This window comes from Rhinolophus sinicus, linkage group LG04 (genome assembly GCF_036562045.2).
Source record: "Rhinolophus sinicus isolate RSC01 linkage group LG04, ASM3656204v1, whole genome shotgun sequence".
Taxonomy (NCBI): Eukaryota; Metazoa; Chordata; class Mammalia; order Chiroptera; family Rhinolophidae; genus Rhinolophus; species Rhinolophus sinicus.
In genome coordinates this window covers 185,443,671-185,466,279 of record NC_133754.1, presented here as the reverse complement: position 1 = coordinate 185,466,279, position 22,609 = coordinate 185,443,671, and the positions used below count along the sequence as shown (strand labels likewise).

The following is a 22,609-nucleotide window of genomic DNA, read 5'->3' as shown; positions in this document are numbered from 1 at the left end:
GACCAGACCTGCAAAAGGCTGCAGGGAGGGAGGGGTTAATGCATTTGGCTGGGCCAGGAGCCTGGTGGGGATCACGGGAGAGGTCTGGAGCCAGGCGGCAGCCTTGACATTTAGCAGCTGCAGGAAGGTCCTGATCCTGGCCAGTCAGCCTCCTCCCAGGAAGAGAGGTTAAGAACCTGGGAACAAAAGAGTGGGGAGCTGGCACCCCTCAGGCCCCAGGAAGCTAGAGCAAGGATGGAATGCCTGCAGCTCAGATATAAGGAAGGTTCCAAGAGCAAATTCTCGCCCTGTCTGGACTTTGAATTTAAAAAACAACATGCTTAAGGCTGGGAGGGACCCAGTGCAATCCCGGGAAAGACTGCATGATGCTTCTCAAACTTGGCTGCTACCTGGGATCACCCGGGAAGCTTTAATAACTCCTGATGCCCAGGCCCACCTGAGACCCTGCGGCAGGCAGCGGGTGGGAGCTGCAGTCTGGGATGGGGGAGTTAGGAGCACCCCGTGACTCCACTGTGTAGCCCAGCTGAGAAACACTCAAGAGTCTGCACAGCAGGGCCTGCCTGCCCGGCTCTTTCTGGAATCCCACTTGCCATCTGGGTTTAGGGCCTTTGGAGAAGGCTGCCCCAAGAGTTAGAAGACGTGGGGCTAATGGAGGACAGAGCCACAAAATGTGAACCCCCTTTCCCACTGCCGACACACCCCTTACAGCGCTCTCATGTTTGAGTCAGTGCAGGACACCCCAGGACAACCGCATCAGACCCTTGGGGTAGGTCGCTCCATCTTGGGGTGGCACCTGGCCTCCTGGCGCCCTTTCCTACTCCTCCCCTTTCCCAGGTCTCTCCCTGAGGCTGCGAGGCAGCCAGACCCTCGGGGAACCCAAGTGGGAGGGGCCAGGCAGACAGGCCCATGGAAAGCAGACACCAGGACCCCCTTCCCACTGCTCCCTCCACCCTCTATTTTTAGGTCCATTATTGTGCATTGTTGGTGTATTTTTTCCCCACTCCTTCCCCAGCAAAACAGATCAGGTTCCCCCAGGCAAAGCCATCTCGCCTTCCCAGAGCTGGTGCGTGGGAGCACACACACTGCCAAATAGACATGAAATAAGTGAATTATCAAATAAGTAGATTAGCAGATTCTGTCATGTCTCAAAGGGCAGAGGGGGTGGGTAAACGCCACTGTCACTCCTCTCCCACCCTCTTTCCTCGGGCTGTCAGGGAGTTTTGGGGGAGGAGAGGCTCACAGAACAGTATGCTGTTCAGCACAAATGGCCGCGTGTGTGTGCACACACATGCGTGCGCACACACACACACCCCAGCCTCAATCTACCAGGCATTTTCTGAGATACTTGGAGCACTTCAAGTCAGCTATGCAGCTTGGTTAGGAGCTGGCCCTGGGTCCAGGCAGCCCGGGACGGAAGTGCCAGTCTCCACTACTTAGAAGCTATGTGACTTTTGGCAAGTGGCTTACCCTCTCTGAACCTCAGGTTCCTCATATTCAAATGGGTATAAATATGAAATCTATTATAAGTGTTCTGTGAGAGTTCAATGAGCTAGTTTAGGTCAAATGCTTGGTATGCAGTAGGCACTCAATAAATGTAAACTGTTGTTGGTCTGAGGAACAGAAGGAGGAGGCTGAAGATGTGGAATCAAGAAAATCCTCAGACAGTAGGACCAGTCAATTACATGAAGACAAACGCGGATTTTTCTGAGTTTAAGGACTATAGGGGCCCACTGGTAGACTCAGGGTGGTCTGGGAAGCCCTGTGTGTGCGTGTGTGCTGTTCTAAGGAGAGCACCATGAACCCCACCCCTCAAAGGTAGAGCCCTACTCTGGGGTCTTGCTGCAGATGTGGGGGCGGGGTCCTCCTGGTGCCTGGGAGATTAGTGCTCTTCTCCAGGCCTCCTCCTCTCCCTCCAAATTTGAAAGCCCCAAAAGCCAGAGGCAGAATCTGGGAGTACAGTGGGGTTCAGAGGTTAAATACACAGATCCCCTCAGGGCCCAGGCAGGAAATCTACATCCCAAAGGGAGGTGAGACTTGCCCCTGTCACCAGCTCCTAGCAGCCAATTCAGTGGGGAGCTTGGTCCCAGGAGCCAAGACCCAGCACAATGCCAGCTCCAGAGCTGCTGCCAAGGGTTTCGGATGGCACCTGGGCTGGCGACAGGGACAGAACAACATGCCCTTTGCACAGCTGCCTTCTCCTTTGCTATCTCGATTCCCCAGACGGAGGGGACAATCCAAGAATCGGGGTCCCCCAGTGGGCACTGTCCACTTTCTGTGGGCTGGAGGCAGAGGGGAGGCAGTGCCTCAGCTGATGGGAGCTCTGGGGTTACCTGCCGGCTCCGTCTGTCACTGGCCTCCTTTTCACCTTTTGCCCAACAACAGTCTTCTGGTCGTGTTTCATTTCCTTTTATTTCCCTGGTCGATGCTTGGAGTCAAGTGGACAAATGACTCGGGCAGCAGGAGGAGCTGGAACGAGGGACTGAGGGGGTCCACACGGTCCCAAAGCACACAGGACAAACTGCTGGGAGAGAAGGGTGCCAGATCCTTGAAGACGGGGCCTGGGTCCCTTTCACGGAGGGGCATCTCTAGACACCCCCAAGTTTAGGTCTGGACAGATCCATAAACATGGATTAGTTTAATTCCTTTCTACCAACAAGATGTTGAGAGGTGAGGTGATTTCTCTGTGGCTGCATCTTGAGATCCTGGGTCCCTTCTAACTGCCAACCTCAGGAGAGCTATTCAGACTTTGGTGTCACAGAACAAGGCAGGATGGGACAGTGGTCAAGGCTCTAGAGACAGATCCTGGCTTTGTCCCTGGCTGTGCAAACCTGGGCAAGTCTCTCCACCTCTCTGAGCCTCCCTTTCCTATTCTGTAATATCAGCTGCCTCAGTGTTGGGAGAGGACACAAAACTGCACAGAAAGTGCGTCGCAGGGGACCTCGGGAAACCCCAGCTGAATCCCGAGAAATGGCCGTGAAGAAGCACCAGTGCTGGGCAGTGCGCATGAGCGAAATCCCCTGGCTCCTACTTCCGGAAGCTCCCAGCCGAGGGCTGGGGTTGGACCGGCACGCAGCCCACGCGCGACATCGGAGGGTCCTCACGGATGCTGACTTTGCAGTGATTGCTAACGTTCTGCCCACCATCGCGCCTCACACTTGGCCTTGTCCGCCTGCCACAAACGTCCCCTTCCTGCCCACCTTTCAAGGCGCTGTCACACCGAAAGAACCATGTCATGGGTGGGCTGGAACACTCAGGAGCAGTGCCCAGTCATTAGGGCTCTGCGCAGGTATGAGAGCTCACCTGAGCAGGCCAGAGGGCAACCGTGTTAACCTTATGGCCACACCTACCCTGAAGGCACAGCTCTGGCAGGCACCCTGCCAGCTACAGGTGGCTTTCAGACAGGCATCCCACTTCTCCGCCAAATGCCACCATGTGAGGTCAAAGCCATATGCGTGGCTGGATGGAGACCTGGTGTGTAATGCCTCCTGTCCCCAGGGCTCTTTTGGGAGGACCATGGCCTACAGCTGGAACTCCTGGGTCTGCTGCTCCCTCACAGGGGGCCCAAGGAAGTCATTCCATCCTGCTGGGCCTTTGTTTCCCCACGTAGGAAATGGAGGGCGGTGGTTGGTCTCCACTGGCAGTTGCATATGTGTTCACAGAGCCCTAGGACTGTGGGGTGTGTGTGTGGGGGGCTCAGGGGCAGGTTCCAGGCACCCACTTTCCCTTGAGCAGTTAGTTTCTCTGTAATGTGCTTGTAGACATTGGGGTTTCTCTAGTTTTAGGCAGAGTCTAAGAGCCCTTCCAAATTGCACTCTCTATTTGAGATGTGGGATAATTACCATCAGCATTTTTTTATCACCTGTGCTACTGCATAGCAAAGGTGGGGACACGGACTCTGGTACCCTGGGAGCGTGGGAAGTGAACTGCAAGCTAAAGAGGAGATATTCGGAGACCAGCGAGAAGTCACAGGTGATAACGTCCCCTCTCCAATTACCCTCCTGTGAGAATCAAAGTTAACATCCTAAAAGATACATGTTAGAGAAAAAGAGGAAAGAAGGGAGGTGAGAGAGGGAGGGAGGGAGGAAGGGGTGAGCACTTGGGCTTTCCCCCTCCCCAGGCCTCACCATGCCAGAGTTGTTAAACGACTAGGGTTTAAGTGTGAGCCCAGACTCTGCCACTCAGCATTGGGGTCTCCGTTTCTTCTCTGTGAAATGGAGATAAAAAGATAAAAGCAGTTCCTACCACACCGGATATTTGGGAGGACTTGGCAAAGTACTGCACAGGGCATGCTCAGTGCCTCCGTGGAATAATTTTTAAGAGTCCAGAAACAAACCCTCACATCTATGGTCAACTGATTTTCAAGAAGGGTACCAAGAACATTTGATGGGGAAAAGGACAGTTTCTCCAACAAGTGGTGCCCAGGGGAAATGGAGACCCACATGCAAAAGAATGAAGCTGGACGCTTCTCTTACACCACATACAAAAATTAACTCGGAACGGGTGGAAGACCTAAATATAACAGCTGAAAATATAAAAGTCTCAGAAGAAAAAATAGGGGTAAACATTTATAACCTTGGATTTTGCAGTGGATTCCTAGATGCGACATCAAAACCACAAGCAACGGGATATGAAATACAGAACAGGGAATATAATCAACAATGTTGTAAAGATAATGTAGGGTGCCAGATGGGCACTAGACTTATCAAGGGGATCACTTCATAGACTGTGTAGATGCCTGACCAATGTGCTGTACACCTGAAGCTGAAGTAGAATAAAATTGTAGGTCAACTATAAGAAAAAGAGTATATATATGGTATATATGCAGTCACGGGAGGTGGAATATAGCATAGGAAGATAGTCAATGGTATTGTAACTGCTATATAAGATGTCAGAGGGGTAGTAGCTTGGGGTAGGGGGGTTATAAATGTCTAACTTGTATGTTGCTTTGTACACCTGAAAATAACAATAAAAAAGCACAAACAACAACAACAAAATAGATAAATTAGACTTTACTAAAATAAAAAAGTTTTGTGCATCAAAAGACACAATCAAGAAAGTAAAAGACTACCTATAGAATGGGGGCAATGTTTTCAAATTGTATATCTGACAAGGATCTACTATCCAGAATATATAAAACACATGTATGACTCAACAATGAAAAGACAAACAACTCAATTTAAACACGGGCAAAGGATTTGAACAGACATTTCTCCAAAGAAGATACACAAATGGCCAATAAAGCACACGATGCCCAGCATCATTTGTCATTAGGGAAATGCCAATCAAAACCACAGTGAGATACAACTTCACCCCACTAGGATGGCCATAATAATAAAAACAAAAATGGAAAGTAACAAGTGTTGGCAAGGATGTGGAGAAATTAGAACCCTCGTACAGCGCTGATGAGATTGTAAGATGGTGCGGCTGCTGTGGAAAACATTTTGGCAGGTCCTGAAACACTTAATATAAAAATGCCCATATGACCCAGCCAATCCACTCTTAGGTGTGCCCAGGAAAAATGAAAACGTATGTCCACACAACAACTTGCACACAAATCTGCATAACAGCATTATTCATAATAGCCCCAAAGTGGAAACAACCCAAATATCCATCAACTGATGAGCGGATAAACAGTGTGGGAGAGCTCACCAAGGAATATGACTCAGCCATAAAAAAGGCATGAGGCACGGGCACCTACTGCAGCCTGGATGGACCCTGAAAACATTACGCAGAGTGAAAGGAGCCAGATACAGAAAGTCACACATTGTACGAGTCCATTTATAGGAAATGTCCAGAATAAGCAAATCCACCGAGACAGAAGGCAGACAAGTGATTGCCAAGGATCACGGGGAGGGAGGAACGGGGAGTGACAGCTAAAGGTACCGGGTGTCCTTTTGGGGGGATGAAATGATTGGCACTGGATAGAGGTGGTGATTGCACATTGTGAATATGCTAAATGCCACTGAAGTAAATTTTAATGTTGTATATATTTTACCACGATAAAATTTTTAGTGGTTAATTTCATGTTATATGAATTTCACCTCAGTTTAACAATTGAAGAGTAATGTTTTAAATGCCCTCATCACAAGAAAATAAATTGTAACTACATGTGGCGATGGACGCTAACTAAGCTTCTTATGCTAATCCTTTCATAATAGCTACATACACATCAAATCATTATGTTGAACACCTATAATGAATACAATGTTATATGTCAATTATGTCTCAATTTAAAAATTAAAACAAATAATTTCAAAGCAGAAACCAGAGTCAAATTATGTGGTGTACCATTATATTTTTAGCTCTTGGCTTTGTTTTTGTTTTGATTTTAATTTATGAGACTACTATACTAAAGGGATTAGAATTTAAAAAATAAAAAATAAAAAGCCTGGTGCTGGGTTGGGCATAGGATACACGCCGGAACCCTTCTTTCTGCACTGGAGTCCCCTGTGCTGTTTGTGACCAAGGCTGAACCCCAACCTAGATTTCCCCAAATTCCATGTATCTGGCAATCACCCAGGAATGCTGGATGAACTGGTTAATAGAGCCAAACCCCATCGTCGCACAGTTGGGGAAACTGAGGCTAAGGGGCTTGGCATGGTGTGCCAGCAGTGAGGAGACTCTGCCGGGGCTCAGAGCTGCCGGCTCCCAGCCAGCGGTCATTCTGCTCTAACACGCCGCCCCCCGCCAGCAGTTGGTGTGTGCTCAGGGAATTAGAAACACATTTTCATATATTTAAGCAAATCTGCTGCTGATGAAAAACAAATCAGAACCTGCAAACCAAAGCCGAACGGAACAGGTTTCTGCCTCGTCTGCCATCTCCCACTGTCCTCGTCACTCTGGGAAGGAGCTGGGCGCCCTTGTGGACACGATGGGCCCTGGCCAGGTCCGAGGCAGGAGAGCCTGGGTCACAGGCTATGCGACAGGAACAGAGCTTTGCAGCCCAGGCCCTGCTGTGAGGGTGAGGGGCGCAGCTTGGCACCTGCTCCTTTGAGCCTGCCAACCTCTGTTCCAGCCCCATGGCTTGGGCCTTCCATGCCCTGTGGGCTCCCTCAGGCCTCTACCATCCCTCCTCTGAATCCTTCTAACCCTTCACGGCCACAGACCACACGCAACCACCCCAGCACCCAGCCCTCTGAACTGCCACAGCCCACGCTGACTACACCCCGTGTTACATGCTTGGCCCATGGGAGCATGTTCTGTCTGTATTTTCTACTTTTACTCCTTTTGTCTCTCAAGTCAAATTCTAGGATGAAAAAAAAAAACCCCTTTTTGGAACATTCACTTGGTGTCAGTTACCCAGCAGAGGCCTTTACATGCCCATCTCGCCTTGTTCAGACCGCCGTCCTTTGAGGTTGTGTCATCTCATCCCCATGTTCAGGTCAGAAAACTGAAGCTCGGGGACCTTCAGGGACTCATCCAAAGTCCCAAACCCAGAGGGCCGGAGAAGCACGAGCCCCTGGTGGCCTCATCCCAAGCCCCACATTTTTGTCCACAGGTGGTGCAGCCTGCCTGTGCCCCCCTTGTCCAACCCTGACTCGTCACATGCAGGATTTGAGACAGCCCGTGACAATACATGCAATAGCGGAGAAAATGAAAAGATATTAAAAATCAGGGCTGGGACATGTAGAGAACGAAGAGGAAGATGAGCCTGGGGAAGCGGGGCTATGTAAACTGGAAAGTTCTAGAACCTCCAAGTCTCTGACATTCTTTGGGAAGATGTCCCCTCCAGGCCCTTTCCGTTCCCCACTGCACTCCAGGTACCCTCCCCCCACCTTCCGTGGGATGTCTGGCCCCAAACCCACATTCTTAAGAAAAGTAAGGGACAAAGATTTCACTCATGTGAGCCCCAGACCTCACTGCAGCATTGCCTCCGTCCTGTCACTTGTCTGCTCCCCAGGAAGGAGACTTCACTGTGCAACAAGATGGCATGCATGAACTATTCTTGTCCTAGGCTGGGCCCTGCCTCAGGCGTTTCAAGAGATTGAGCGGCTTTAACGAAGGGTTGGATGAAGCTCAAGTTCCAAAATCACTTCCTGCTTAAGGACAGAGCTGTGCAGACCTCTGGGTGTCATCTGATCGCAAGTCCCCACAGCACAGGGAGCTAATGGAGAGAAGCGGAGGCTTTGGCGCCTCCTCTGTCCTGATCAAAACCCTAGTTCTTCCTACAAGACTCAGCCCTGAGCTCTCCTCCTCCGAGAAGCCTTCCTGTATCACACTCTCCTACACACCCATCCATTAAACACTGAGTGAGCACTGACTGAGCCAAGAAGGGGGGATGCAAAGATGAACAAGAGAGCCCTGCCTTTGAGGAGCTCACAATCCAAGAAGGCAGCAAGCACCAGGAGCACAATAACTAGCATGAACTGAGCATCTGCTATGTGCCAGGCACTGTGCTCATGACAGTCCCAGATGTGGATTCTAGTAATAGCCTCAATTTAGGGGAATAAGGCTCAGAGAGGTTAAGCTTCATGCCAAAGGTCACACAGCATGGGATGTCATCCTCTCTCTCTCTACCCCCAGGCCTCAGCTCCGAACTATTAGGCCACATCAATGAGCATAATGACAGGGATGTCGTAACCCACCTGAGCTAGGGAGTCAGGGAAAGCTTTCGGGAGAAGGTGGGGTCCAACCTGAACCTCAAAATAGGAGCTGGGGTTATTCAGGTAAACGTGAAAACTTCAGAAATGAAGAGAGCAAAGGGAGGCATTGTGGGTAGAGGCGAGAGCATGGACGCAGGCAAGGAGGGGGAAATGTTGGGTGAGCTGGAGCACTGAGGACTAACGGGGAGAGACGGGCCTTCACCTTCTCGAGCTCCTGCCACATCAGGTCTGTCACACACACTTGTTAGTTGTATATGGTCCTTAACATCTGTTGTGTTTCTCTTGTTGTCGACCTGGATTTGCAAGAGTTATCTTACTGTCCCATCCCAACCGTGCCTGGCATGAGGTCAGATGGGAGGGGTGTAATGGAGAAAGGAGAGAGGCTGGGAGACGTGTCCTCATGCTGTCCTCTATGGGTTTGGGGGCCAGAACGCAGAGGGGGGAGGGTCCCTGAGCCTGGGGGCTGGTCAGCTCAGTGCAGCTGGATGGAAACATTTTCTGAACATGGAAGTCTAGCAGGAGGTAGGGCATCTGTGACGAGGTTGTCAATGTCATGGAGGGGAGGGGCTTGAGGGCTCCAGGACCCACCTGCCATTTGTATTAATCAGCTGGGCAGACCCCGTGGGGAAGGGATGGGGCCATTTGCTCTGCATCTGGATAAACTGAGGCACAGAGAAGGTAAAGCGGCTTCTAAGGAAGACGTGTGCTTAAAGATGCACACATCTTCCTTTCACGGCCTTCTCTTGATTTTCCTGTCTACCAAGACCAAGGACCTGTGAGCTAAAGTGTCCTAGATACATTTAACATTCATCTATTTCACTGTGGGAAAAGCAAGATTATCAAGAGTGGATAAACGCTAGTCCCACAGCCTCACGCCAGAACAGAGCTTACTATCTTTAAGCACAGGGTGTATTAAGAGAGAGGCATTTCCATTTCTTCCAGGTGGTGGGGTAGGCAAGGCAGTCACCATCATCCCCCACTACAGATGGGGAAACTGAGGCTCAGACAGTTTAAAGACTTGCCCAGATCACCAAGCCCGTGAGTGGAGTGGCAAAGCTGGGATGCGAGCTCAGGTCTTCAGGTCCCAGGCCTGTGGCTCTTGCTGGTCTATCGTGCCTCTTCTCTCTGGAACCTTGCCCCACGAGGCCCACATTCAGGGATCTCAGCCCCCAGCTCCATCCCCTCACTCTCAGGACCCCTGCACGCCTCCTGCTCTCTTTCTCCCTCAGCAGCAACCCATCCCCCCCTTAGCCTGCAAAGACCCCCTGGGAACATCAACAATAGGGATCACCACCACTGAGCATTAGGTGAAGCAGCTTCTCAGACCATACCCTGCAGTGCATCCACATCCCCTGGTTTTCTGGTGAAAATGCAGCTTCTGGCTCAGCAGGTCTGGGGCGGGGCCTGGCACTCTGCATTTCTAACAAGGTGAGGCTGTGCTCCTTGGGTAGCAAGTGGGTAGCTGTAGGATCGCTGCGAACACCACCTGCCTGGTGCTGGTGCTTTCTCTCTCTCTCTCTCTCTCTCTCTCTCTCTCTCTCTCTCTCACTCTTCTCTCCTTCTTCACCATCTCTCCTGAAGCTCCAGGGTGAGCTTTTGTCTCAGAGGCACAAGGAAAGGGTTTCCCCTTCGGTCCATGGTTCACGGCAGCTGCCACCTCCCTCCTGGAGCACTACCAGTCTGCTCCTTATACCTAGCGGTGGCCCCCTCCCCCATCACAAGGGATCCTGGGAGTGGCAGTTGCCCTGCAAGCGACTGAGAAGCTTTTCTGGGCACTGCCTTTCCCTCCTCGTCCTTGGCCCTGCAACCTCACCAGGCTGGCCCTCCGGGACCAGGCCCTGGAAATAGAGGGGTGGAGGGGCGCCCCTCTTCTCCTCCAGCCCTCGCTGAAATTCTGTCCTTGCCCAAGAGTCCTCGGTTGAGAGCTCATCCCTATTAATTCTCAGTGTGCATTTAGAGCGAATAGGTTTTTATTTATTCATTTATCTTGGTCTTCCTTCCCCTCCCCCTCCTCACCAGGGTGGAATTTACAATTCTCAGGTGGTCTTGCTGAAGGACAGAAGCTTGGGGGGAGAAGGGGTCTGCACCATGAACCCTGACAAGGGCAACCACCCCTTAGTCCCGCTTGCACCGTCAGGGTGCTCCTGGGCTCACGCTCCAGTTGGTTGGATGTTGGGACAGCCCAGCACCTGCTGCAGGAGGGGTGCCCGGAATAGGGACCCACTTGGCGATTGCTAGGCTACAGGGAAAGTGAGCCGCCGGCTGCCGTTAGGGCGCCCCCTCGTGGCCAGTTACCACCTGACGTGGCTGGAGGAGTTGAAGCTGCCTGAGCACGAATTGTCGTCTGCCTGCAGCCCTGAGACTACAAATACAGGGCGTGGCGTCTTTAAGGCTGGAGAGAGGCAAAGAAGGAAAGGCAGGGACACCATCGAGGGCGTAATAACAGCAATAATAAGCGAATAACAGCTACCACTCACAGAGCACCTACTATGTGTCAGCACCGCGTGGGTGCATCCTCCCACCAGCACTGTGACAGCATTATCTCTACTTTACAGAGGAAGACACTGAAGCTCAGAGTGAGGAGGCCGAGCTGCCCGATGAGTAAGTTCCCAGCCTGCCTTCCAGACCGAGTGACCCTGGCAGGATTTAGGCAGCACCTGCTAATCCCGAACCCAGATTAGAATGGCACCCTCCTCAGAGCATCTTAGAGATGATTCAGTGAGACACTCACAGGACCTGCTCAGGTGAAACTGCCATAAATGGTGGCGTGGGGTTTGAAGCTATCTGGATGTGACCCCTTCCTCCCCACAGAAGCCAGCCCCGCCACCCAAGAAAGGCCGCCCTCCGCCTGTCAAGGCAGTGCCCCCAGCCTCGTCAGCCGCACATTTGTAATCAAAGGCAGAGCCGGATGGCAGCCCATAATGAAATATTTAATTCCATCAGACAGGTGTCAAGACACTGAGGACCCACCTATGTGGGAGTTGGTAGAGACACTCATCTTCTTCCCCTGCCTTCTCACCTGTCTTCCCAGGAGAGGAGAAGGAGGGGACAAAAGCCTGTTCCAGAGCTGAAGGGTCGAGAACACCTGCCTGGGCTCAGGCTGGGTGGCATTAGGACTATGGGGTGACCAGACCAGCCCACCCTGGAAGCTGCAATGGGTTCTCTGTGTGAGAGTGGGGGCAGGGCAAAGGTCCAAGGCCAAGGGCTTCCTGAGCCGGTGTTGGCCAGGAGAGGGCCTTGGACTTGCGTCTGATGGTCATTTCCACCCCTCCAGACCTTGACTGGAAGCTGGTGCAGTGAATTATGATTTAGCTTCCCTGCCCCATGGCCCCACCCCCCAGCACATTAAGGCGATGATTAATATTTAAGAGAAGAAATATAGTCAAGACTCTAACATGAGAGACAGCGGTTGACTCTGCTCAGGGAGTGTGTGGAGACGTCCTCACATGAGCTGAGGGGGCAGAGCGGGGGAGGGGCAGCCAGACGGAGATGTGGACTCAGAGCTGGGCTTCCCCTTGGCTTTGCCCTTGATCTGCAGGGCCTGGCCCCCTTGCCTATCCCTGAGCCAGTGAAGTTCTGTGCAGTGGTCCCCACAGAGTGCCCAGCCCCTGGCTCCCAACCCTGTGCTGCTTTCTCCTGCCCTCCCTCCCTCTCTCTCAGCCCAGCCACCATCCACAGTGACAGCCTCAGGACAGCTGACTATCCAAGTGGGAACCTACCTTCCTGGGCTGACTGCTCTGTGATAGGACTCAAGTGTCCCATGGATTGAGGCTTCTTCAGGAGCCCAGTGGGGATACCTGCTCAGTCCAGCCATAAACCCAGAGACCCAGAGGCTCCCTGAAGGACACAGAGGCAGCAGCCACCCGAGATGACACCGAGACCTTCCCGTCAGCTCCTGCAGCCTGGCTGCCCTGCCTAACCTCCTGACAGGCACGGGGTCTCCAGAGCATGGTCCAGGAGAGAAGATACCTCTCAGCAGGCAGTTTAGTTCAGTGACTTTGGAGCTAGACATTGAATCACAGCTTTACCACTTCCCGGTATGTGACTTTGGACCTCAGTTTCTCCATCTGTACCATGGGAATGACGACAGCTAACATCTAGGGACACTTGCTCTGTGCCAGACTCTATTCTGAGTACTTCATACATATGCATCAGCTCACTCCTTACAACAGCTTATTATGTGCCCATTTTACAGATGATAGAGCAGAGGCCCAGAGATGCCACTGGTCCAGAGCCCATTCCCTAAAACTCCTACTTTATACAACGCAGAATCACCCATGCTGAGCTGAGGGGAGGACTCCATGGAATATCACAGATCAAGCTCTTAGCCCACTCACTCAAGGAGCTCGCATAAATGATCCCTGCTGGTACTCTTGTTGTTGTTGACATTACTCGAGTACTGAAGTACTCCGTGGCACACAGGGATGGAACTGGAAAAGGCGCCAGCCACACGATCCATCCTGGTCGACCTCCTTCCTCCCTTACGAATACCCTCTGCACTTCCATCAGACCTTCCCCTGCACAGTGCAAGCTCAGTGCGTGGCATACCCTGGCCTGGTAAAACTGTTTGCTGGATTGGATGGGGTGGGCTAGGAGGTTTCGAGGCTGAAAGGATGAGCAGCAGCTGGTCAGACTGTAGCATTTGCAAATAGTACTACACTCACTCGCCCAGCATGCTGACTTCCTACAATGGAGGCGGGGCTTATTTTCAAGGCTGGAATTATGACTACTGAGAAGAAATGATCTAGTGGCCAGCTTGCCAAGAATTTCCCCACCCCAGAGAACGATGTCACGTGACCCCAGAGTTCTCAGGGCAGCTTTGCTTTGGCACATTTCCAAGGTGGGACAGTGACTTGGTCCCAATCCCAGATGCAGGAGAATCAAACCTGGTATCTTAGTCCTCCCACTCTGCTCACCCATCCCAAGGGTCTGTCCCAGACCCCCTCCCACTTGGCCTGAGCCAAGAGAACAGCAGTGGGCGGACTTACGTGGGAGCAGAATCTCTCAGGGGGGTCTCCGCATGTGATGCCCGGGGGCTCCATCTTCACCTTGACATAGTCCTTCAGGCGCATCACCTTGGGCTGGCAGGCATAGAACTCCCAGGTGGGGCCCTCGTCTGAGGTCACCCAGGATTTGCAGATGTCATAGTCCCCAGCAGCCAGTGGGAGGCAGTGCAGGAAAAGTGCCAGGAGGTGCAGCATGGCTGTGCGGTCTGCAGGGGCGCAGCCCAGAGGGGCCCAGGGCAGTCAGCGACGACGGGGTCAGGCGGGGCTCTCAGCCTCAGCATGGAAATGACACATCTACCAGGCGACGGAGGCTGGATGTCCCAGGGACTCGAGTACCACCGGGTTGCAGACGGCGAGGAACTTGTTTTTTCCAAAAGGCCAAGATGGAAAACTCAGAGCCAGCGTTTCTCAGACTGCTGATAGGCAGATCAAAAAGTTGCCCATAACTTGGCGTCCTCCTGACCTTGGCATTGTACCTCTCCCAGAGGTGAATCTGATCAAATCAGGCAGACTCTCAAATTGTGACAGTGGGTGGAAATGGGATAGGGAGGAAATCCACAGGGCTCTGGCATGGGGCCGGATCACATTGCCTGTAATTTTTGTCCTTCCAATCAATCCAGGTCTTTAAAAGGCCCTTCGTGTGTGATGTGCTCACCACTACTGCAAAACAAGCCTCTGGCCTGCGTTGTAAAGATAGAATAAAACCAGGAGGTGGATGTGTTAGCTGGAAACATGTTCCCTCTCTGGGACCGGACTTGGCATCTCAGACCCATAAAAGAGATTTCTTTTCATATGGGCTTAAAGTGACAACAATTGTGTGGCTGGACCAAAACATAAAAAGCTACTGAGGTGTTAACTGGGGAGAAGCTTATTTGGCTCTGTTTTGGTGGGGACAGGCACTAATGGGGGCCAGCTGACCTTGGCTGGTAGCCATCAGCAACTTATTGTGAAGTTTCTGGGACTTCAGCTCTCCATCCATCCAGATACCCGGGGTCTGGCTTGCCTTTCATTGTAAGAAGGGAGGGGAGCTCATTAGCAACAACACCTGCAACAAATTAAAAAGAGAAGGGGGGATAAAGATGTGTAAGAACAAAAGCTCTCTGGCAAAATGTGCAAAAATTGAGGCCGCATTAGCGAGGTCTCCCGAGAAAACTGGGTTATTTTTATTAATATTGGAGTTGCACATTTGGAGATTGGGCACATTAGTAAAAAGGTGGTGCATTTTCTCCCCACTAATGGGGGTGCTAGGTCAGCAGAAGTGCCCCTGCTTGGGGTCGGTGACTCTCTAAAACATCCCCAGCAGCCAAGATCGAATGGTTGCTTGAAAATACCACGACTAACAAGTCCAAATGTCAGCTGTGAATGGCAGACCCGAGATGGTAACTGTAGGCGTAGGTGAGGCTGTGTCACAGGTACAGGGAAAGAGGGGTCCACACAGGCGCTGGTAGTTAGGAGCCAGATGCTGATAAATAGTTCTCCAAACTCTGAAACACTGAATTTAATGTTTAACTCTAAGAAACTAGGGATGCTGAGACTTCGACAGAAGTGACAATGATTTGTCATATTAGATTTTCTGATCAAGGCCAAATTTTGCAATCATCTTTTAAAGGGTATGTTTATAAATGGATCGCTATTATGGTTATTGCTTTACTATTTTAAGCTACTGGTAATTATTTAAAAGCCCAAAGAGATATAACTAAGACGAATGTTATATTGTGAAAAACACAACTCCAGTCATGTGTTGTGTCCCCCCAGACACTGGATACACCACTAGGAGAATCTGAGTCCAGCCAGTGTGGGATCCCGGCCAAAAATATTAGCCAATAGGGCAAAGGTTACCGCAATGAGTCACAGTAGCAGTGTCTGTTATTAATTACTCTGGGTATCATGCCTGTGATAGCATCTCAATTCCCCAACCGCAGCGGGCTGGGTGCTCACCTCACCCTGACTCACCTGACATCCTCTTCCACCACTGCACATAGAAGGACCCTGAACAGTTGGCTGTATTTCCATGAAACCCCATTCTCCACCCAGACACAAACCCTCCTGCCAAAAATGACACTTGGGAGGGGAGGGGTGCTCGTAGTCCAGAGGCGGCTGGTGGCCCAGCACCCCCCAGGAGAAGTCCCCCCAGTGCCCTGCGCTCCAGGCCTGAATTGTAAATCTGCATTAAAGAGGCCCCTGCCCCTCTCTCTGGCTGAAGGGCTCTTGATGGAGATGAATGAGAAGCAAGGGCACCACATTTTCACGTCTCACCTCTGGCTGTTTAAAGAGAAACCTGTTATAGAGTCTGCCCGGCCTTGAATGCGCTCCTGGCTAGAAAACTCTCAGAAAGAACCCGCCTGGCGACTATTTTTACAACCTGAGAAAATGTAGTAAAAATAAAATAGCGCGGCCGGCAAAGGTTTGGATGCCTCTACCCGAGCGAGCTTCGTGCGGCCCAGAAAAACAGCAGGTCCCTAATTAATTCTTCCAGCCGCTGAGTCCCAACTGTTCACTAACAGGGCATTCCTGACGGCGGGGGCACCAGGGCGCCGGGCTGCGGGCTTCCTTCGTCTGCAGGACCGGCGGCTGCTCGGGGCGCTGGATCTGCCGGCGCGGGGAGGCAGCGAGGCCCGGAGGCCGGGAGGCCGGCGCGAGCGGCGCTCGGGGACACTCGCAAATCTATTAATTGCTTTGCAGCTCTGTTGGCTTAAGTGCCACGCATTCCCTGGAAAATGGGGAGGGGGGGGAGCAGCAACAACAAAATCCGGCAGGAGGGTAATAAATGTGTTTACAACTAATCAATCAATTGGGCGTTGCTGCTGCCGTCGTAGGGGAATTGTAAACTCAGCATGCGAATATTACAGTCGGTTTTTGCCAAAAAGGAAAAAAAGGAGGCCGGGGAGAGACGCGAGAGTCCCTGGAATAAGGAGGCGGAAAGCGGAGGGAGGGCGAAGCCAGCAGGGAAATTTCAGAGTAAGGTTGCATCCCGTGGGTCGTTTTCTCCCTGGAAAATAAATCTTCACCTGATATTATTAAGAAACTGCAGCTCCCGAAACAAATGGGATCGATGCGCTTTATTTTCTTTTAAGAGTCCTGAGGAGCCGAGGGGGGCTGATGGCCAGGGTATTAAAACCCGAAAATTAGATTTTACCAGGATTTCTGAACTCAGATTTCTCTGTCTTATTGAATTAGCGCTTCTCGGAGCTGGCTCCCCCCGGACTTGCCGCTGTGCCCTCGCCTCGTGGGAAACTTGCCGCCGAGGGCGCGGAGCCCCTGGGCTCACTGGAGGGGGGTGCTGGGGGCTTCTCCTGGAGCCCAGCGCACCCCGAGGTCCCCTGTTCCTTCCCAGCAGACGCAGCCGAAAAAGGTGAAGCTGCCTGCAGAGGGTGGTGCCAGTGGCCAGGAAAGAAAGGGGAGCAGCTCCCGCCGAGGTCACCTTCCCGTCCCCCCCACCCCATCTCCCCACCTGGCCCCGGGCCGGGTCCAGTAGGTGCCCGGCTCACCGCCGGCTTAGCGAGCATCCGGGTTCTGGCGGCTCTCGTGCCCCAGCCCCGGAACGGGAGCCTTCTCCAGCTCTCGGCAACCCCCACGCCCTCTCCGCGGCCAGAGAGCCCAGAAAAGTTGAGCGCGGGGGTGGGGCGCAAGGAAGAGGCCTCGGCTCCGCGAGCGCGCCCAGGGGTCCGGGTCGAGTCCGGCTCGGGGTGGGCCGCAGACGGCGTGCGCAGCACGTGGACTGGCCGGGCAATCCCGCAGCTGCTTTTTGTCTTCCGAAGTTGAGTGCAAGCCACCGGAGCAATTAATAATCACGCCTTTAATAAAGGCCTGGCGGGCACCAAGGGTGCCCCCTCGTTTGGCACTGCCTCTCTTAATTAGAAGACACCGAGCGAAGAGCCAGAAATTAGTTGCATCCTTTTTCCCAGGGCTGCTGCCAGCAGCGACCCTGCCGCCGTCCCCCGCCCAGGCAGACAACTTACTCCGGAGCGGGCGACCCTACGAGCCTACGGTCCTCTTCCCGCCTTCCTGCCGCTTCTGCTCCCCCATCTGTGAGCCACGCAGGTCGAGGTTCGACTCCACATTGGCCCCAAGCCGGTCCCTGCGCAACCTCCCTTCCCACTAGCCCACCCCTCCGCAGCACCGAAAGAAATGTTCCAGTCCCGGCTGGCCAAGAGTTTCTCTGTGCAACTCGCACATACCCACTTTTCGGAGAGATGGGCAGGGGTGGGGGAGGGGCTCCAGATGGTAGCAATTAAATTAGGGTGGGAAAGTGGCGCGAGAGAAGGGTTAATTTCCTTTTCACAAACACATCCAGGCATTCTTGCAACATCCGTCCCCACCACACACGCGATGGAAAAAGACCCTGGTGGGAAAAAGCCAGCCAGAAAGACAAGCTACTCCTTTAAGATGCTGCTACAAATGCACACACACACACCCCTCTCTGGCGACTCCAGTCCTCCGCTAGTAACAGACGCTACCAAATAACTTTTGCATCCAAGCCTTTGCTGGGCTGCTTTAAGTGGCTCCTGGGCCCGGGAAAGCCTGCATGGTCACCGAAGCCCTTTAAAAATGAAACCAAGCTGGCAAAGCTGCAGCATCTCTCCCCCCGCTCGCCTCCCGGGCTCTCCCCGTCCGCCTTACCCCGGCTCGGAGCAGCTTCCCGGAGCGGGGACCTGGGAGGCCGAGAACCGCCACCCTCTGGCGCTCCGCCTTCCCCCTCGGGCTGGCGCTGGGTGGGGGCGAGGGCCGGAGGGCTGCGAGCCGGTGCTCCCTCCTCGCGCCGCTCCCGCCGCCGCTGTGGCCGCCGCCGCTGCGGCCGTCAGAGTGGGGTTGGGGAGCCCTCCGGCCGCCGGGGGGGCCGCCCGCAGCCGTCCCGGAGACACGGGCAGGGGGAGGGGGCCACCCGCACCGCCTGCATCGCCCGCCGCGGGCGAGCGGGAGGTCGGCGCTAACAAGTGCAAACTTTTTGGCCCCCCTGGGCGGCTCGGAGAGGACCCGTGCTCGGGCACCGGGCAGCCCCCGGCCTGGGTGGGCTTCGCGGCTGCTCGTCGGGGCGCCGGGGCATCCCCCCGCGCGGCGCGGGCCAGATGGCTGGGCGCTTCACTGCCCCCCTGCACTCAGCTCCAAGTTAATGCCGAGGCCAAATCCTCTTGCCATCACTCACGATCACCATCGGGGCTTTTATCTCTCGGTCTGATCCGGGCTGCGTAACTTCCTCTGTGTGGCTTTAACACACCATCCCACCACGGAGCAACGGTCTTCTTAAAGGTGCAGGAAGGAAATATTGCGAGACTCGGGGGACGCGCCACCGCCCGGGGAGGGGCGCCGCGAACAGGGGCGTCCTGGCGGGCCCGCGGTCAGGGTGGCCCCAGCAGGCGGCCGCGGGAGCAAGCCTGCTCTGGGGGCTCGCTGCCTAAACATCTCCTCCCCGCCCCGGGGCCAGCGGGTCCCAGCGCGCAGAGCGCATCCTCAGCCAGCTCAGGTCAGGCGCCGCGAGGCTGCAGCTTCCTTTCCCGAAACCCAGGGGCCTGACCGGGTGCCAGCGCCCATGGGCGTGGGGGCTGCCCCATCGGTACTAGGGAGGGGGCTAAGTGAGTCAGTCCGCCCACCCCAACAGCCAAGGGCTCAAGGCTTCTGCTCTGTCTCCCTCTGTGAAGTGCTGCCACCCAGAAGGCCCCAAGCAGTGGGTAAAGGGGTGTGGGTGGGTGGATTTGGGGAGATGGGGAGGGGGAGCGATCTGAGCTCACAACCAGAGCCTGAATACCAGCTGACACATCGCCGCCTCCACCCTGATGGGCCCTGCTTTTGACGAAGCCAAGCCGGCTCTGAAGGGAGTGCAGACAGGGGGCAGGAGGGGCCTCACTCGGTGGTAAGCTGGGCAGGAGGGTGTGGGAGGGCTCCTGCAGGGGCCAGGGCAGAGGCCACGGACTTGGCAACACTGGGCAGCCTTGGGCTCGCCCACCCCCTGGAGAGTTCCTGCCAGGCTGGCTCCCTGGGCGGTGGGAGAGCTTCCTCTTCTCCCAGGGGCACAAGTGGTTTTCAGGAGCTGCTGGCCCCCTCCAGGGTGGGTTCTCACTGCAGCGCACAAGCAGGATGCATCAAGAACAAAGAGCCTGAGGACAGGGAAAGAGAGAAAGCGAGGAACTGGTCCAAGGTCACAAAGGGTGTCAGGACTAGGAGCCAGAGGTGGCCCCTCAGGGCTCCACCCCTCTGCCCTCCCCTACCTCCGTCTTAACCCTTCCCTGCTCTTGGCTCCTCCAAGCTTGGAGAGCGGCCTGAACTGCTGAATAACGTTTAGACTGTTGTCACAGAGCAGACAGAGGATGCAGAATTAAAGACTGTCATGTGCTTTAATAATATTAATAATAGTAATGACATTTATTGCACACCTGCTTTATGCCAGACTATGCAAACCAGCGTATGCATCATCCACTGATTCTTCCCAACAGCGCTGTGACTTAACTCCTATTAGCCAAGTCCCAAGGTACAGAAGAAGCTTAGAGATGTTAAGTAAGTTGCCCAGGGTCACACAGCTTAAGTCTCTGGCCTGGGGGGCAGGGTTCTCAGGCCCCCAGGTGGTACTCTGCCACTGCCTGACTGGCTGGTTAACTTGGGGCATGACTCAGAGTACTTCTGGGCCTCAGTTTCCTCATCTGTGAGATGTGAATCGTGAGTCTTTCCTTTTCCAAGGAAGGTCAAAACAAGGCTGTCCAGTGCCTCCTCCTGTGTGTGGGCTCAGATCCCATGCACCGGGGTGGGTCCCACCCCACAGAGCTGTCCTGGAGAACAGGTGGACGCCAGCCCCTGGTCACCTGCTCCCAGGCCTCAAGGCGTCCAGCAGGAGGAAGCTCCTCCACCAAGGAGAACACATCTCAATTTGATGTTTAAGCATTTGGCCTGCAAGCAGCAGTGGCAGGCACTGGGTGGGGCTACCACGCCAGCAGGGTGAGTGATGACCCGGTCAGCCCTCAGCCTGCTGTCCCCCTGGGAAACACCCTTCTCTTCCCTCATCACCGAGACTGGATGCTGCCAGGACAACCAACAAGACATGGAGAAGGATGCTTCTTATTTGTGGTTCATCTAAACACGGTGGAAGTTCCTCCCGTTATTGTCCAGCTGGTTTAAGTGACCCGTATGAAAGCTGTGTGTCTCTGGAAACAATGTTTACAACACCTCTCCAGCCCTCTGCCCAGTACTCCCTGCCCTCCAACAAGCTGCAGCCAACAGGCGTTTTCGGGGACCCATTCCAGAACCCGTCCGTCTTCCGTCTTCCCATTTCCAGACCCTGAGAATTATGGGATAGTTAGTGGAAGAGCACTGACCCGAAAGTCAGGATAATGGAGTTTGTTCGGTTCGGCCCCTGACTAGCTTTGTGGCCTGGGGTCATCACTTCCCTGCTCTTTCGCCATCCACATAAGGAGGGGATTTACCCAGGAAGGGGGTCTCTGTGTGAAGGTCCTGGGTTGAACGCAGGCCATCGCCGCTTCCAGGAGACTGCATTCTTCTCAAGTGAACAATAAAGTGCTTATTTTCCAGGATGGGAAACAAATAAAATTCCAGCTATATAGGGACCAGGTGGTCAAGAGAACTTCATTTTTAAATTTCATTATGGTACCTTATGACAAATAGCCTTTCCCAGCAATGAAAAGAAGCTGAGCACCGGGGGCAGGAAAGTGTTAATGAATCTCCCAAAAAACAATCTTTGGCCCCCCTCTCACAAGCAGCCTAATCATTCTCATCATTGGTGGGATTTTAGCTCCACTGCACAGTTTTAATTTGAATGGTGTGTGTGGAATCTACTATCAAAAAGCATCTGCAGAACAATGCATTGAATTCTATTTCACCTGTGTTTTTAAAAAGGAGCTATATGTGTATATATACATGTATATATATGTAAAAAGATATATACACCAAAGTATGAACAGTGGAAATGGGGTCAATGACATGCTTGCTTTTATATACTGGGGGTGCCAAAAAAATGTATACACATGACTTGTGTTTATCTTTTGTTATCTGTATATGTTGAGTATTAGAATTTTAATACAGTTTTTTCCTTTCTTAAAATGTGTATACATTTTTTGGGTACCCTCTGTATATACATCTATATTATTTCTGTGTTGCTTGACTCCTTTACAATGAGGAAATATGCATAAATGGGACAAACGAGTAACAGGAAATTATAAAGTCACACACAAAAATGATCTACTAGCTTTGCAATGAGAGGTAACAGATGAGGTCCAGGCCCTCTGGGAATTTCTGAGAGACGGAAAATCCTGATGCAGACAGACATAAGGACAGACAGACAAAATGAGTTCATATCCCTGATGAAAGTCAAGTGCAAGCTCAAAACCCACCCCTTACATATTCTCATCCTTCGCTTTGTTCGCTCCGTTCTGTTATGCCAGACCAAGATTTTGATTTGTCCCCTTGACCTTGAGCAGTTGAGATGCAGCTGTAAGTAGGTGGTAAGATCCTGGGAACTAGTCCAGGACCATCTAGGGGTCTCCAGGCATCCCTGGGTCCCTTACTTCCACAGCCAAGGCAGGGGCATGGGGCGAGAGGCCAAGCCCCAAGCCCCAGGCTTTCCCCAAGGTGACATCTCCAGTCAGTGGCAGAGGCTGCAGGAAGCACCCCAACTCCTCCCTGCCAGTTCTTCATTCTAATCTCCAGACCATACCCCCATTAATTATTATTACTATATTAATCATACATGTAATTAATTCAGTAATGGTGATTCATAATTGATTGCATTTTATATGGCGCCTTTCATCCACGCATCTCCCAAGATGTGCACTGCCTACAACAAGAGACATACAGCAAGACATGTTCTTTGCTCGCCTGCATTTTGTTGGATAAACTTCTCTTCACAAAGGCAGGGGGCTAATGGTTTTCGGGCAGACTGGGCTTGCCAGCCCCAGCTCTGTGCCCGTCTCCCTGGGTGGTGCGGCTCAGGCAGCACCTACCCAGCCAGGGGCTCCCGCTGTGCCTGCCCTGCCTGGTGGTGGCAGTGCCCTGGGAACC

General features: G+C 53.1%; 1 protein-coding gene across 2 annotated transcripts in view; it reads right to left on the bottom strand.

Moving 5' to 3' along the window:
* Positions 1–19,298, bottom strand: part of NTNG2 (netrin G2) — a 66,731-nt gene extending 47,433 nt beyond the window's left edge. The window contains exons 1-3 of one of the 2 annotated variants that reach the window (XM_074331238.1): positions 18,230–19,298; positions 14,528–14,654; positions 13,592–14,289 (exon numbers count right to left, since the gene is read on the bottom strand). In XM_074331238.1, the coding sequence (XP_074187339.1) occupies positions 13,592–13,804 (213 nt within the window). In that variant the 5' untranslated portion in view covers positions 13,805–14,289; positions 14,528–14,654; positions 18,230–19,298. Of the gene's footprint in view, positions 1–13,591; positions 14,655–18,229 lie in introns of both variants that reach the window. The other variant, XM_074331237.1, reaches the window with a different exon arrangement.
* Between the last annotated feature and the right edge of the window lie 3,311 nt (positions 19,299–22,609).